Raw genomic sequence first — 18,378 nt, forward strand, 5'->3', positions numbered from 1 at the left:
ACATTTTCTTTAAAAACAGATTTTTTTGCTGTTTTATTACTCAACAAGAATTATTTGCAACACGGGATCTGTAGTATTTTATGCCTATCAAAAAATCCAGAGATGGTATTATGATCTAAGACTTATATTTCCCCTCTCTTTCCTGCATTCAGCTGTTCAAGGATCGAGTGTTATTTTCCGAACGGTGGAGGTCACGTTGCATAAAGAAGGCAATACCTTTGGTTTTGTAATACGAGGTAGGTGGCGGTTAGAAAATAGAACTAACAGATATTCTTGGAGAATTTGTCAGTGAAATACTGGGAGTGAACTAGAAAGTCATCCTAAAAAAACCTGATGTTTTCAGTGCCTAAAGTCACATTATAATATTTGCACCCATTTTTCTTTAAAGAAATAAAGCAGTAATTGGGAATCAAAGTGGAATCCAAATGATCTAGCTAATTTATTCCGGTTTGTTAATACAGAACAAGAAGCCATTATTTGTAAACCTTGTGAACTCACAGTCATCCTACTGATTTGCCACTTGTCAACATGTCTTTTGTCTTCCCTTTTATACTTTTCTATATCACTGAGTCAAAAATGTTGATGAATATGGGTGATTTGATATAATGCACTAGGATTAAGTAACTTTGTTTAAATTGTTTTCTCCTAAAATACATATTGTTACTGTAGCTTCCACCTGATGTGCATCAGCTCAATTCATCTTATTTTGGAATGATATGAATAATAAAAATGTTAGGTGACTCCAACTTGTCTACAAAACCATTAATTCTGAGCTGTAATTCTGGCTTTTATTATTTTAGTTTTCTTATTAGTAATTTCATCCCTTAAAGATTACACATACAAGGGACTTCCCTGGTGGCGCAGTGGTTAAGAATGCACCTGCCAATGCAGGGCCATGGATTCGAGCCCTGGTCCAGGAAAATCTCACATGCCACGAAGCAGCTAAGCCCGCGAGCCACAACTACTGAGCCTGCATGCCAAAACTACTGAAGACCGCACACCCTAGAGCCCGTGCTCTGCAACAAGAGAAGCCACCCCAATGAGAAGCCCGTGCACCGCAACGAAGAGTAGCCCCCGCTCGCCACAACTAGAGAAAGCCCACGCATAGCAACGAAGACCCAACACAGCCAAAAATAAATAAATAAATTTATTAAAAAAGACTACACATACATTAATAACTCATAATTCCTAGTATGACAGTGAGGTTCAATAGGGAACTAGGTAAGCATCAGGAATTTTTTAACATTTCTTGATTTTTTTATTTGTTTTTACCTATTACATTTTGTACTTCACCAGAGTCAAAATTCTATCAAAATTATTAAGACATTAATTAAAATTAACTAAGCATCTTAATAAATGTACATGCATCAAGGAATAAAACAGATGTGTTCACTTACACAGACTTGCCTTAATGACTGAGCTTTGGGCATTCGGTTCAATTCTGTGTGAATCATTTAGAAAATCAATCAATCAAATATTCATTAAGGGCATGTCAACATGTCAGCATCAGGCAGAGTACTATGGAGTCATGAGACAGGACCCCTATCTACAGGAGATTACAGTCCAGTGAATTTAAGACGTAAGTTGATAAAGTGCCCAAATGAATATTAGAGAAAACAGGCAACTAGGAACCCATGGAGTGATTTAGACCAGTAGTTATTACACTTTTCTAACCAAGTCCTCCATTTAGGTGGAGCGACAGACCCCAAGATCATTTACCTTAACCATTTTCAAATTTCTGTGCAAAAAAACTAGATGAATGTAATGAAAAGTCAGTGTACAAGTAATTTTAGTTTGGAGGGTGGTATATACAAATCTGGTTTTGAAATATAAATATGAAAGAGAGGCACACTTGAATCACATGCCTACAAGCCTGATTATTGAAATGCTGCAGTAAAAAATACTGCTGGTGCAGATATTCATCACTAGCTGCTGTATGGTTAATCAATAAAAAATCAAATTGCTAATGAAAGAGCTAAACCAACAGTAATTTATCACTTAAGAACTAAAAAGAATAGAAGCAATTGCAATCTACAACCACTTCAAGACAACTGATGATATGATGCTAACAAATGTCCTTCCCACCATTTGCAGGAATTTCAAATATCCATGTGTGCATGCATAGTAAGAATTTTTTAATATGAGCCTAGACTCCTACCTAGTACATGGTAGGCACTTAATAAATGGAAGAATGAATGAATGAGGCCTAGATTTGTGTGGACATCCGACTTCTTGGTATTATACTGGTTTTAAAACCTTAGTAATAATAAGCCAATTTTAGTTTATGAGCACCAAATTTTTGTAGGTTTTAATAACTCCCTTAGTATGTCGGTTGAACATAAAAATGTGTCAAATTTTACATAATTTTTAATGAGAATAAATAAAGAACTTATATTTTCAAATCAGTTTGAGGCCCGTCTGGAGGGTTTTCTTGCTCAAAAGGTGGCCATTGCCCATCCCTTAAGAGTTATTGGTTAATCGCAAACAGAGTTGCAGATTGAGAAAGTACTGTGGATAAATGCTATCATGGCAGGTAAAACTTTATGGCATAGATGGTATTTGAGCTTAACTTAGATCAATGGGGAATACCAGGACATTCAGGGAGGAGGGAGGGGAAGTTATTGCAGATGAAGCATATTCATTTAGTGCTGGAGAATTTCTTCTTACCCAATTAGGATGGGTCTTTTAACAAAAAACCAGGCTTTTAGCTGATGAATGGAACTACGTTTCTAATGCTATATGTCACAGATCCAAACACCTTCACTGCCCAAACAATAGAACCTTGTACCCATAAAATGAAAAATGATGTTCTGGCCTAAATCATGGAGAGTAAAATTTCTGTTAATTCCTTTGCCACCAAGCCAGAAGATGATTTAGGTTAACAGGAAAATTCAATGAACTTATTTATAAAACAGAAAGAGAGTCACAGATGTAGAAAACAAACTTATGGTTACTGGGGGGGAAGGGAGGGAGGGATAAGTTGGGAGATTGGGATTGACATATACACACTACTATATATAAAATAGATAACTAATAAGGACCTACTGTAGAGCTCAGGGAACTCTACTTAATACTCTGGAATGACCTATTTGGAAAGAGTATCTAGAAAGGAGTGGAGATACTTTGCTATACAGCACAAACTGACACAACATTGTAAATCAACTATACGCCAATTAAAAAAATTTTAAATAGATCAAAAAAATTGTGATAAATTAAAAAAAAAAAAAGGAAAAATCACTCTGCCACTAATTTGCTTTTCACTTTGGATGAGGAAATTTCTCTAGTCATTCTCAACTATAAAATTGTAGGTATGTGTACTCATTTAACATATGGAACCCAATATTCAGATTTGGTCTGCATTGTGTCCCTGGCATTGATATTTTTCTAATAGCATGCCAGGTGGGTCATGTTAATGGGCAACCAGGATTGAAAATACCACTGGTCTCTGAGTGGTCTTTTTTATGCTTTACAGCTCCAAACATCTAGAACGTAAGTGAGGCACAAACTAAACTTGGCTCATTATTTCAAATAATGACAAAATGTCACATACCAATAAATTTAGAGTTATCTCTCTCACACTTTAACATGTATTCACTGTTACATACTTGTATTTGGACCTCCAAATCAAAATAGTGGAAAGGTTTCTTGCTGTCTTCAGCCTCTTTCCTCTTCTAAATCAATACCCCTCAGGGGAAAGTACACCTATCTTTTTATGATCACCTTGCAAAAAAGAAGTTACATAATGCTATTTATATAAATATGGTTAAGCATGTGCTGTAACTTACCATCATGATTTTCATTAAAAAAACTTTTTCTGAAAAAATTCTGAATTTTCTTTTTTAATTAAGGAAGAATTTTAAAAGAAGCCATCAAATTGATTGAAAGAAATAAAATACTGAAATAGAACTTTTACCAATCAACCAGAATAAATAAATCGCTTGTAATAGCAATGAACATAAAGGAAGCATTTGCTTTCATCAAGAACAGTGAATGCCTTTTAAATTTTCTCTTAGGTTAGGTTCTTTAAGCTGACCTCTTTACCATTGCCAAATTTGGGAAATGGCACTCTGTTCTACCAGACAAACATTAAATGTTACATGATGGTGAGAGGGTAGACAGCAGAAGCAAGAAGAACTACAATCCTGCAGCCTGTGGAATGAAAACCACATTCACAGAAAGATAGACAAAATGAAAAGGCAGAGGGCTATGTACCAGATGAAGAAACAAGATAAAACCCCAGAAAAACAATGAAGTGGAGATAAGCAACCTTCCAGAAAAAGAATTCAGAGCAATGATAGTGAAGAGATCCAGGACCTTGGAAAAAGAATGGAGGCAGAGATCAAGAAGATGCAAGAAATGTTTAACAAAGACCTAGAAGAATTAAAGAACAAACACCTAGAAGAATTAAAGAACAAACAAACATATATGGATAATACAATAACTGAAATGAAAAATACACTAGAAGGAATCAATAGCAGAATAACTGATGCAGAAGAACAGATAAGTGACCTGGAAGACAGAATGGTGGAATTCACTGCCGCACAACAGAATAAAGAAAAAAAAAATGAAAAGAAATGAAGACAGGCTAAGAGACCTCTGGGACAACATTAAATGCACCAACATTCGTATTATAGGGGTCCCAGAAGGAGAAGAGAGAGAGAAAGGACCTGAGAAAATATTTGAAGAGATTATAGTCGAAAACTTCCCTAACATGGGAAAGGAAATAGCCACCCAAGTCCAGGAAGCACAGAGAGTCCCAGGCAGGATAAACCCAAGGAGAAACATGCCGAGACGCATAGTAATCAAATTGACAAAAATTAAAGACAAACAAAAATTATTAAAATCAACAAGGGAAAAACGACAAATAACATACAACGGAACTCCCATAAGGTTAACAGCTGATTTCTCAGCAGAAACTCTACAAGCTAGGAGGGAGTGGCATGATATATTTAAAGTGATGAAAGGGAAGAACCTACAAACAAGATTTCTCTAGCTGGCAAGGATCTCATTCAGATTCTATGAAGAAATCAAAAACTTTATAGACAAGCAAAAGCTAAGAGAATTCAGCACCACCAAACCAGCTCTACAACAAATGCTAAAGGAACGTCTCTAAGTGGGAAACACAAGAGAAGAAAAGGACCTACAAAAACAAACCCATAACAATTAAGATAATGGTAATAGGAACATACATATCGATAATTACCTTAAAAGTGAATGGATTAAATGCTCCAACCAAACGACACAGGCTCGCTGAATGGATACAAAAACAAGACCTGTATATATGTTGTCTACAAGAAACCCACTTCAGACCTAGGGACACATACAGACTGAAAGTGAGGGGATGGAAAAAGATATTCCATACAAATTGAAATCAAACAAAGCTGGAGTATCAGTACTCATATCAGATGAAATAGACTTTAAAATAAAGAATGTTACAAGAGACAAGGAAGGACACTACATAATGATGAAGGGATAAATCCAAGAAGAAGATATAACAATTATAAATAAATATGCACCCAACATAGGAGCACCTTAATACATAAGGCAAATGCTAACAGCTATAAAAGAGGAAATCGACAGTAACACAATAATAGTGGGGGACTTTAACACCTCACTTACACTGATGGACAGATCATCCAGACAGAAAATTAATAAGGAAACACAAGCTTTAAATGACACAACAGACCAGATAGATCTAATTGATATTTATAGGACATTCAATCCGAAAACAGCAGTTTACACTTTCCTCTCAAGTGCACACAGAACATTCTCCAGGATAAATCATGTCTTGGGTCACAAATCAAGCCTCGGTAAATTTAAGAAAATTGAAATCATATCAAGCATCTTTTCTGACCACAACGCTATGAGATTAGAAATAAATTACAGGGAAAAAGATGTAAAAAACACAAACACATGGAGGCTAAACAATATGTTACTAAATAACCAAGAGATCACTGAAGAAATCAAAGAGGAAATCAAAAAATACCTAGAGACAAATGAATATGAAAACCTGATAATCCAAAACCTATAGTATGCAGCAGAAGCAGTTCTAAGAGGGAAGTTTGTAACAATACAATCCTACCTCAAGAGACAAGAAACATCTCAAATAAACAATGTAACCTTACACCTAAAGGAACTACAGAAAGAAGAACAAACAAAACCCAAAGTTAGTAGAAGGAAAGAAATCATAAAGATGAGAGCAGAAATAAATGAAATAGAAGCAAAGATCAATAAAACTAAAAGCTGGTGCTTTGAAAAGATCAACAAAACTGATAAACCTTTAGCCAGGCTCATCAAGAAAAAGAGGGAGAGGACTCCAATCAATAAAATTAGAAATGAAAAAGGAGAAGTTACAATGGACACTGCAGAAATGCAGAGCATCATGAGATGACTACAAGCAACTCTATGCCAATAAAATGGACAAACTGGAAGAAATGGACAAATTCTTAGAAAGGTATAACCTTCCTAGACTGAACCAGGAAGAAATAGAAAATATGAACAGACCGATCACAAGTAATGAAATTGAAACTGTAATTAAAAATCTTCCAACAGCTTCTCTGGTGGTGCAGGGATTAAGAATCAGCCTGCCAATACAGGAGACAAGGGTTCGAGCCCTGGTTTGGGAAGATCCCACATGCCACAGAGCAACTAAGCCCATACACCACAACTACTGAGCCTGCATTCTGAAGCCCACAAGCCACAACAACTGAGCCCACGTGCCACAACTATGACGCCCGTGCGCCTAGAGCCCGTGCTCTGCAACAAGAGATGCCACCGCAATGAGAAGCCTGCGCACCACGACCAAGAGTAGCCCCCACTCGTTGCAATTAGAGAATGTCCGCACACAGCAACAAAGACCCAATGCAGCCAAAAATAAATTAATTAGTTAATTAAATGAATAAATATTTTTAAAAAATCTTCCAACAAACAAAAGTCCACTACCAGATGCTTTCACAGGTGAATTCTATCGAACATTTAGAAAATAGCTAACACCCATCCTTCGCAAACTCTTCCAAAAAATTGCAGAGGAAGAAACACTCCCAAACTCATTCTACAATGCTACCATCACCCAGATTCCAAAACCATACAAAGATACTACAAAAGAAAGAAAATTACAGACGATTATCACTGATGAATATAGATGCAAAAATCCTCAACAAAATACCAGCAAACAGAATCCAACAACATATTAAAAGGATCATACACCATGATCAAGTGGGATTTATCCCAGGGATGCAAGGATTCTTCAGTATACACCAATCAATGTGAAATATCGTATTAACAAATTGAAGAATAAAAACCACATGATCATCTCAATAGATGCAGGAAAAGCTTTTGACAAAATTCAACACCCATTTATGATAAAAACTCTCCAGAAAATGGGCACAGAGGGAACCTACCTCAACATAATAAAGACCATATACAACAAACCCACAGCAAACATCATTCTCAATGATGAAAAACTGAAACCATTTCCACTAAGATCAGGAACAAGACAAGGATGTCCACTCTCGCCACTATTATTCAACATAGTTTTGGAAGTCCTAGCCATAGCAATCAGAGAAGAAAAAGAAATAAAAGGAATACAGATTTGGAAAAGAAGAAGTAAAACTGTCACTGTTTGCAGATGACATGATACTATACATAGAGAATCCTAAAGATGCCACCAGAAAACTACTGTAGCTAATCAATGAATTTGGTAAAGTAGCAGGACACAAAATTAATGCACAGAAATCTCCTGCATTCCTATACACTAACAATGAAAGATCAGAAAGAGAAATTAAGGAAACAATCCCATTCACCATTGCAACAAAAAGAATAAAATACCTAGGAATAAACTTACCTAAGGAGGTAAAAGACCTGTATGCAGAAAACTATAAGATGCTGATGAAAGAAATCAAAGATGACACAAACAGATGGGGAGATATACCATGTTCTTACACTGGAAGAATCAACATTGTGAAAATGACTATAGTACCTAAAGCAATCTACAGATTCAGTGCAATCCCTGTCAAATTACCAATGGCATTTTTTATAGAACTAGAACAAAAAATCTTAAAATTTGTATGGAGACACAAAAGACCCCAAATAGCCAAAGCAATCTTGACGGAAAAAAACGGAGCTGGAGGAATCAGACGCCCTGCCTTCAGACTATACTACAAAGCTACAGTAATCAAGACAATATGGTACTGGGACAAAAACAGAAATATAGATCAATGGAACAGGATAGAAAGCCCAGAGATAAACCCACACAGCTATGGTGAACTAATCTATGACAAAGGAGGCAAGGATATACAGTGGAGAAAAGACAGTCTCTTCAATAAGTGGTGCTGGGAAAACTGGACAACTACATGTAAAAGAATGAAATTAGAATACTCCCTAACACCATACACAATATAAACTCAAAATGAATTAAAGACCTAAATGTAAGGCCAGATACTATAAAACTCCTAGAGGAAAACATAGGCAGAACACTGTATGACATTAATCATAGCAAGATCCCTTTTGACCCACCTCCTAGAGAAATGGAAATAAAAACAAAAATAAACAAATGGGACCTAATGAAACATAAAAGCTTTTGCACAGCAAAGGAAACCATAAATAAGATGAAAAGACACTCCTCACAATGGGAGAAAATATTTGCAAATGAATCAACGGACAAAGGATTAATCCCCAAAATATATAAACAGCTCATGCAGCTCAATATTAAAAAAACAAACAACCCAATCCAAAAATGGGCAGAAGACCTAAATAGACATTTCTCCAAAGAAGACATGCAGATGGCCAAGAGGCACATGAAAAGCTGCTCAACATCACTAATTATTAGAGAAATGCAAATCAAAACTACAATGAGGTATCACCTCACACCAGTTAGAATGGGAATCATCAGAAAATCTACAACAGTAAATGCTGGAGAGGGTGTGGAGAAAAGGGAACCCTCTTGTACTGTTGGTGGGAATGTAAATTGATACAGCCACTATGGAGAACAGTATGGAGGTTCCTTAAAAAACTAAAAATAGAACTACAATATGACCCAGCAATCCCACTACTGGGCATATACCCTGAGAAAACCATAATTCAAAAAGAGTCATGTACCAAAATATTCATTGCAGCTCTATTTACAATAGCCAGGACATGGAAGCAAGCTAAGTGTCCATGGACAGATGAATGGATAAAGCAGATGTGGTACATATATACAGTGGAATATTACTCAGCCATAAAAAGAAACGAAATTGAGTTATTTGTAGTGAGGTGGATGGACCTAGAGTCTGTCATACAGAATGAAGTAAGTCAGAAAGAGAAAAACAAATACCGTATGCTAACACATATATATGGAATCAAAAAAAAAAAATGGTCATGAAGAACCTAGGGGCAAGACGGGAATAAAGATGCAGACCTACTAGAGAATGGACTTGACACAGGGAGGGGGGAAGGGTAAGCTGGGACAAAGTGAGAGAGTGGTAGTATATATATATGGACATATATACACTACCAAATGTAAAAAAGATAGTGGGAAGCAGTCATATAGCACAGGGAGATCAGCTCGGTGCTTTGTGACCAGCTAGAAGGGTGGGATAGGGAGGGTGGGAGGGAGATGCAAGAGGGAAGAGATATGAGGATATATGTATATGTATAGCTGATTCACTTTGTTATAAAGCAGAAACTAACCATTGTAAAGCAATTATACTCCAATAAAAACGTTAAAAAAAAATGTGGGTACTAAAAATGTAGTGCTTTTAGAATGCACTAATATTTTGAACACCCCGTTTTTAATGGAGGCCACTTCAGCCACTTGAATTTTTCTTTTTTTTAATATTTGGATTTTTTTTTCTTTTCCTTTAGTTTTTGCTTCATGTCAGGTTGTAGACTCACCAGTATAACAGCCCAGGTTGATTGACACCAAATACACCCACCTACACTTTGTTTATAACCAGCAACTGTTCTAATTGGGCTAGTATTTATAATTATTTGATGCTCTTATCACAGTAGTTGTTAAACATTTTATATCTCACCCCGATTACAGCCATATATTTATTGAGAGGAGGAGAAATGTTGACTTTAACAATATATTCTATATAAAATGAGTAAGATTTTTAAGTCTATCATGTGCCAGAAGGAAAACATATGTATTCCTCCATACAACAATAAAATATGTTTCTCAGCTGGCATTTTGTAAGTGAATTTTTTAATGGCAGCAATGAGAGCATTTTTTGATCCATATTCCTTTTCTTTACTAGGGGGAGCACATGATGATAGAAATAAATCTCGTCCGGTTGTAATAACATGTGTTCGTCCTGGAGGGCCTGCTGACAGGTAAACTTCATCTTTCTGTGTCACTATCCAAATAGATTAAATAAAGCTGGGGACTTCGGCATAGAAGTTGATGAATTAGAAATTTCATAGTAACAGATAGGTATTAAGTAAATATGTTGGAATGTGAAAACAAAAGAGTTCAGGCTGCAGAATCAGAAGAAAGTTTGACTCCAAATTCAATGCTTGCTACCCTATGTTTTTGGCAAATGACTTAGTTCTAAGCTCAGTTCCCTCCAACTGTAAAACGTAGATGATAATGCGTACCTTTCAAGATTTTTTGTTTTATCAAAGATTAGAGATTTATGGTGCCTTGCAGGAGGCCTTTCATACTGGAAGGAAATCCAAAAAAGAGGGGATATATGTATATATATAGCTGATTCACTTTGCTGTTGTGTTAGTAGAAACTAACACAACATTGTAAAGCAACTGTACTCCAATAAAAATTAATTATATTAAAAAAAAAAAAAAGGCAGCTGGCCCTTTAACAGCAGGTCCTTGAAATGCATCCTCTCCAATTGGTAACATCCTAACCTGAAAAGACAGGTGGTGGTGTTCTCTGACTCTTACTATTGCCAACGTCCTTATCATGATTATCACCCTTTGATGATGATTATGTATGTCAGAATAGAAGCGACTTTTAGTAAAAGGGAAGGAATATTGTCAGTGTTAGTGTTTAGAGCATTCTCTTCCTGGCTAATTTGAATATCTGAAAGAAGCTCCTTCAGCTTTCCTACAATAAACCTTGGGGGTCCCAACTAAACTCACAACTTAGATGTCTCAAGAGATGCTTATCTTTGTATTAATTTCCCACAGCGAAAGTCTGCTCCATAATGGTAGGGACCACAATGCCTGCCACTAGATATAGTTGAAGGAGAGGAGGAAAATACACTGATTACCCCTGACTCTGCACTATGTTTCAGCCTAGGATGGATTTTTTAACACTTTTCTTAAGCAGTAGAAATAGTAATAATAATAATAAATATTGCTTGTTGAGTGACCACCATGGGTCAGGAACTGTGCTTAGTACTTGGCAGACATTATCTTATTTTATCTTCACAACCATCCACTAAATCAGGTATTTTTATCCAGATTTACAGGTGACAAAACTGAGGCCCAGTATGGTTAAATGACTTGCCAGCTAGGATAGGAATTCAGATTTATTTTCCTTCAAAGCTCATACTGGTAGCTCAGTTTTTTTTTTAAGTCAGTGTTGAATATAAAATGAGAAAATATGAAGACACTGGGTTCTCCTCTGCACTAAAGTGTATTTGCCTTTGCAGAGGATAATACAAAGTCAAAATTTCCAAGGAAATTTTGCTGTTTTTTTTTTCTTCTCATGCCTTTTCTTGTGAATTATTCTTCCTGAAGCAAATGAGTATATTTCTATTTCTTATTAACATTTTAGAGTTGGAGTTGACAGAAATGTCAGGAGCAGGCTACTAGTTTGTGAGCAATGTATTACCAAGTTAATGGAGGACTAAAGGAAATCTAAGAATTTAAGATAAAAATTTAGAGTCAAAATACATAGAGAGTTGCTGGGTGAAAGATATTTAAGACAGCATTTTTATTCTTTCCAAATCCTAAACTTGTAATCCCCGCATTTGATTTTCTCATCTTCATTGACCCTCCCTGAGGCAGGAGGGTTATAATCTGGTAGCCTCTTTGGCTACATTTTAGTGGTGTCATTACTGTCCTGAGGCATCTTCTCCCAGTGCCTTGAGTGTCTGTGGCCACAGAAGGGAGAATAGTATTTGCCTGCCTTTTCCACTGAATGTGAGACTGAATCAATTTAATGATCGTCAAATGGCCTTATAAATCAGTAGGAAAATTTACAGACTAGGGAAATTTTTCACCAGCATTCCCTATCCAGCTTGGGTTCACTGGTGATAAATTGAATGAAATCAGCAGGCTTTTCTGCTCACCTGGCTTTAGGAAAATAGGTGAGTGCTATTTCCTGGGCTCTAATAAATCAATTTTAGACATTTTGGCAAAAACCTAGAAAAGAGAAAATGTGCCTTTATTACTTTTATACCCCAAGAGTTCATCGTGGGTGACCTGGTTATTTGCTAATGTGTAGTTATTTTCTTATGACAGATTTTCATATTGCAGCAACTTTCTGGTCAGGGTTACCTCTCTACTCTCTTAATGTCACACCTGATGCTTAAAAGGAAATGCAAATGGCATAGATGGTAGAATGTGTGTGAAAGAGCCTCTTTGGCTAAGTGACTATTAATGCTAAGCCCCATGATGCTAAATTAATGACTATTTCTTTATTCTCCCTTCAGAGAGGGCACAATCAAACCTGGTGATAGGTTGCTCAGTGTGGATGGAATTCGGCTTCTTGGAACCACACATGCTGAGGCCATGAGCATTCTCAAACAGTGTGGGCAAGAAGCGACGCTGCTGATCGAATATGATGTCTCGGTCATGGGTATGTCGGATCCTGAGGTTGGGATCTCTAACTAAGCTCTACATCATGTCACTGTCTATCCCTGATAAACCACTTTGGATTAAGAATGAAATGTTATGTCCTCCTGTAGCAGACAGAATTTCATCAATACCATTTTACTCTGTTTGAGTTCAGAAAGAGGTGAGAAGTACTTCTCAGCGATTTTGAATTCTTGTGTTGATAGAGTCTGTGATAACATCTCATTCTGTCAGTGTGTTTCACCTAGCAGTCAGCTCTTATACATGGATTACCCTTTGGCAGGAAAGTGTTTTCCCCCTACAAATCACAAAAGTGGTATTATTAACTTAGGGGCTAGTACTTTTTCTTTTACTACATGGAGACTGGAAACAGTAGGGGATTCCTTTCCTTCTTGTTACGTCACAGAGTGAAGCCAGCTGATCAGAATTAATGGAAATTACCATTTTATCATCAGACTTAGGGACAAAGAAAGGAAAGGGGACAAATAGTATCATTGATTAAAATGAAAGTTGAGTACAATATTCTTTCTTGAAATAATGATTCCAATAGAAAGTAATTCTATTTCTACCCTCTCAACTGTAGTACAGCTGGAAAGATATTCTCAGGTGGCTTTTCAATGTGAAGAGAGAGCCAAAGTTTTGTGTAAAGTTGGCTAAGGCAGATAAATTATGAGAGAATGAATTGGAACCTGAAATTGAAACTTAAATCATGTTGTAAATACTTTCTACAATTATCAGACTTCATTGTGTGCCTGACTTTACCAGCAAGTTTTGTCCTGGTAAAATGTAGCCAAGAAAAAAACACTTATTCTGTAACTGCAAACTCCTTTATTTCCTGCTCTATATAATTCACGTAGAACAGTGTTGCTTGAATGTATTCTTAATCTGTCTATTGGCCTGAAATGTCTTTGAGAGGTATGAATCTTCCTAAAAGACTTAAAGTGTGAGTTAAGGAGTTCTTAGCAGAATAAGTGGTATGATATGCCCTTAAGATGGAAAGGTCAGGAATGAATGAATTTTCCTCCCTCTATTCTTCCTTTCTCTTGTCTTCTCTTTCTCCCTTTTTTCTTTCTCTTTTTATTGTTTTGTATGGCTTTTGAGTTAGATGATTTGGGTTCTGTTTTCAATTCTACTGATTTCTAGCTATTAGTTTGGACCATGTTACTTATTTCCCTGTGCCTTAGTTACCTCATTTGTCACATGGAGACCAGCAATGCCTATTTTAAAAGGCAGTTAGGAAGATAAAATAAAATTATACAAGTAAGATATATTTTAACTGATGATCCAATTTATTATTAACATTAAAAATTGAAGCAGATGTTTGACATATTTAACTCATTCAGTCTACAACTATATATTTTTTTAATATTTAAGCTGAGTGACAGGTACCAAGAGTACAGAAATAAACAAAACAGACCTGGTCTCTGCTCTTATGAAGTTTGCAATTGACAAGGAGGAGAGACAGTAAACAGGAACATGACCAAACAAATAAACACTCAGAAAGTGATCATTACCTACCATGAAAGGGATGAACTGGATTCTGTAATAGGGAATAAGGGCAGGCACAGGTGAGGGTTGACAGATGCCAATCAGGAGTCAGTGAGGAGGTGACAGGTAGGCTAAAACCTGAAGGATGAGAAGGAACCAGTTCCCAAACTAAATACAGCAACAGTTTGTAAGTTCTGAGCAGCCCACCTCAGAGAGACAAGGGCTCCCCCCCTGGGGATGGGCACCATTCCAGAGGAGAGCCCTCCATATCTCATTATTACCAGAGTCAGGAGGGGAGAGGATGCCTCACCTGTTTTCCTTCTTCCCTACTCACATTCACATTCTGAATCATGCCTGACAGTTTTCATACCTCAGAGTTCTCAGATATCCCCCTAATATAGGGGAAAGTGCCGTCAGGAAGGAAACTCATTAAAAGTTTCTCTAAGTTGCTAGATATAAGATCAGTATACAAAAATCAGTTACATTTCTATATACCAGCCAAAACCAGAAAGTTAATTTTTAATATACCATTTATAATAACAATAAAATAATAAGGTTCCTATAAAGAATAAATACAACAAAAGTTGTATCTTCCCATTAGATATAGATATTGATATAGATACAGATATTCATATACATAAAGAATACTTAAATAAATGAAGACTTACATCATGAACTTGGGTGGGAAGTCTTAATATCTAAAATATATCATTTCTTTCAAATGCATCCATAAATTCTATTCAGAATCCCAGAAGGATCTTTGGAGGACTTTAATAAGCTGTTTCTAAAACGTATACGGAGTAAGAAAAGTGGGAGGGGGAAAACAGCCAAAATGTTTTTGAAACAATATGAAAGCAGAGAAACTTGTTCTACCCAATATCAAGACTCATTCTAAAATTGTGCCATTAAGTCTATGTAATATTTACATGAGGTAATAAAGAACCCAATGGAAGAGAATCGAATGCCACAGACCACTACAGATATGTAAGCAGAGGTATAGTCTTACATCAGTGGGGAATGGTTGAGTTAGTCAGTAAATGATACTGGGTCAATTAGTTAGCCACATGGGAAAAAATTCAGTTAATCTCCTACTTTATACCACACCCAAAAATAAATTCTGTATTTATATAACCATTTCCCAACAGACTGCTATTATAGATAACTGGAATGAATATCCTTTTACCCAAATCTTTGTCTGTGTATCTGACCTCATTAAGTCAAAGGGCATATTTCTTTTTTAAATATTTGATACATAATTCCAGTTGTCCTCCAGAAAGGTTATACTATTTTATAATGTATTACTACCAGCAATGTTTTAAGTGTACCTGTCTCAACAGAGCACCAGATACAACATTGAATAGTATTGGTTTTAATCTTACTGATTTGTTAAGTAAAAATTACATTAATATTTTAGTTTACTTTTTAAAAAAAATTTCTAGTGCAACTAAATGTTTTTTCGTATGAACACTAGCCATTTTCATCTCCTATTGTCTGCTTATGCCCTGTATTCATTTTTCTATTGGAGGTGCTCTTAGTTTTTTTTTTTTTTTTGATTTGTGTAACTATTTGTGTTTTAAGGATATTAGTTCTTATCAGTTTTTTGTAAAAACTCTTCTTAGTAGTTTATTTGCCCTTTCTGACGTATCAAAGTTCCTTTTCTTTTAAATTTGGATCTAGTATTTTTCTTAGGATATAAATATTAATTTTTTCTAAAGTTACCTAATATCCCTGGATTATTTAATAAAGAATCTATCACATGCCTACTGATTTTTTAAATCATACCTTAAGTTGTTAAATATACTGGACTCGACATCTGGGCTAGCTAGTCTGATTGTATCTAGTTTCACACCAGATTTCAGGATAGGACTTTTGAATTTAAAGTCTTAGTATAAGAGCTCTTATTATCATAAAAAGACACGTTTTTGGAAAATTATTTATCTGCATACTACATTTATTGTATTCTAAGTTTCGCTAACTTTATACAGCAAATGAGCAAACTTTGATTTGGGTTTTTTATGTCTTTTTAAATTCCTTTTTCTCTCTTCTCTTCCATTCAACTCTCTTGCACTTGCTTACTTGCTCTCAGCCTTTTCTCTCCCACTGTGTTCCTCACGCTCTGTCTTCCTTTCTTTCTCCTTCCCTTTCTAGCCTCCCAGTTATTTTTTGTATACTCTATTCTCGGTTTCCCACTTGTCAATACCCTTCTTTATTCTAATCGTCTTACTTGGATTGTTTTCAGTATTCCCCTGTAATTATTATCCTTTCTCTCTGTTTTGTCCTTCTTGCTTGTTTCAATCCTGTTTTTCTAAAACAGGGTTAAAATGGGATTAAGTATAGATAAGGTCAGATAATTGAGAATGACAATTTGTGGAAAGAAGTAAAAAATGGTACCTTAGAAAATCAGAATATAGGATACTTTCAATTAGAATTATTGTTCATCAAATATTAACTAACCTTTCCTTTTACCAATCTCCTTAGATATTAGACTCAATGATTTCATTTCTTCGTATCATCTTCTATAAAATAAGAATAATGATATTTACCCTGTCGAGCTCATTGGGATATAAAAATCCTCAATAATTAAACTTTTAAAGTAAAAAGCTATTTATCTTTAAAGGAAGCCAGGAGATATTTAGAAGTACAAAGGAAATAAAATTATGAAAGAATGTATAAAACTTAAAGTTCATGGACCTCCACTGAGACACCTTTCTGTCACTCCTAGATAAAGCTAAATAGGTGAAAAATTGCAATAGAAAGCTTAAGGTCTTAAATTAGGAAAATGAGGAGCAATAGATCATTAGTATATGAAGATGCCATCAGGTACAAATGGCAGAAACCAATTTAGAATAATTTAAAGAGGGAATTGATTAGCTTGCAAAAGTGGGGAGTCAAGATATATCCTGGCTTCAGAAGAAGTTCAGTAATATCACAGGTGTTCTGTCTCTCAGGTCTCTTTGCCTGGGAAAGGCTCTCCTTGTGTCATGACCAGATGGTCCCAGGCAGCCACAGGTCTATATTATGTTGTGAGTTCATAATGCCAGAAAAAGAAATGAAACTGGATCTCCCCTAAAAGATGCTGAGTGACTTAGCTTGGAGCAAATGCTGACCACTGCAGTAATCACTATGTCCAGGGATATAGTGTACCCTCTGCTCTTTGGCAGGGCAGGAAGGAATGTGTGTTGAACAGAACAAGACAAAGAATGGCACTTTCCCAAAGCAGATGATGTTAGTAATAGATGCCACACATATGAGAATTTTCCTTACTTCACGTCCTCACCAGCACTTGGTATTCTCAATCTGTTTCATGGTAACTATTATTATGGGTATGTAGTGATATCCCATGGTAAATTGAATGTATATTTCCAGGATGAATAATGATATGAAACACCTTTTCATTTGCCACTTGGACATTCTTGTTGCATTATTTTACTTTTAATACCTTCATTTATTTACATACTATTAAAATTACGTCACATTGTATCTTAGGAAGCATGTGTGTGTCTATAATCATAAATATAAATATTGATTTTATTTATATGCTATTAAAAGTACACAAATTATTTTGTAGGAAACACGTGTGTGCATGTGCAGAGATATTGATATCTCATCACCGGAATGAGATATATTTTCTAGTAAATCTCAGATCACAAATTTTAGCAAATTCAGTAGTCTGGGAAAGCTATTGAAACTATCAATTTTATTAACTAAAGTTGAATTTAGTCTTTGTTAAAATTTTAAAGAAAATTTATTGAGATAAGACTGGTAGGAATAGGTCTGGGGGAAAAGTAAGAGTTCAGTTTTGGATATGTTATGTTTGAGGTGTCTATCCATCATCCAAGTGGAGGTATGGAGTATACAGATGGGTCATTAAGCCTGGAATTTAGTGCAGAGGTTAGGGCAGGAGGTATAAATTTTTGAGTCATCAGCACAGAGATGGACCTTAAAACCACGAGGCACCTTAAGGAAGTGAGCGTGGACAGAGAAAAGCAAGGCCCAAGAATGGAGCTCTGGGTCTCTCCAATAGTGACAAATCAGAAAGGTGATGAGGAACCTTTGAAATAAATTGAGAAGGAACATCAAGTGATGGAGACAGAGAACCAAGGCAGAGTGTGGAGTCCTGGAGGCCAGATTTTTCCTTTGTAAAACGGT

The 18,378-nt window shown here is 35.8% G+C and overlaps 1 protein-coding gene across 6 annotated transcripts in view; it reads left to right on the forward strand.

The window, feature by feature from the left end:
• The window catches only part of GRIP1 (glutamate receptor interacting protein 1), a 721,542-nt gene that overhangs the window by 547,232 nt on the left and 155,932 nt on the right, over positions 1-18,378 (forward strand). For all 6 annotated transcript variants that reach the window (XM_061206276.1, XM_061206277.1, XM_061206278.1 and 3 more), the window contains exons 5-7: positions 153-236; positions 10,239-10,314; positions 12,600-12,745. In XM_061206276.1, the coding sequence (XP_061062259.1) occupies positions 153-236; positions 10,239-10,314; positions 12,600-12,745 (306 nt within the window). The remainder of the gene's footprint in view (positions 1-152; positions 237-10,238; positions 10,315-12,599; positions 12,746-18,378) is intronic.

The sequence above is a fragment of the Eubalaena glacialis genome, chromosome 11 (genome assembly GCF_028564815.1).
Source record: "Eubalaena glacialis isolate mEubGla1 chromosome 11, mEubGla1.1.hap2.+ XY, whole genome shotgun sequence".
Taxonomy (NCBI): Eukaryota; Metazoa; Chordata; class Mammalia; order Artiodactyla; family Balaenidae; genus Eubalaena; species Eubalaena glacialis.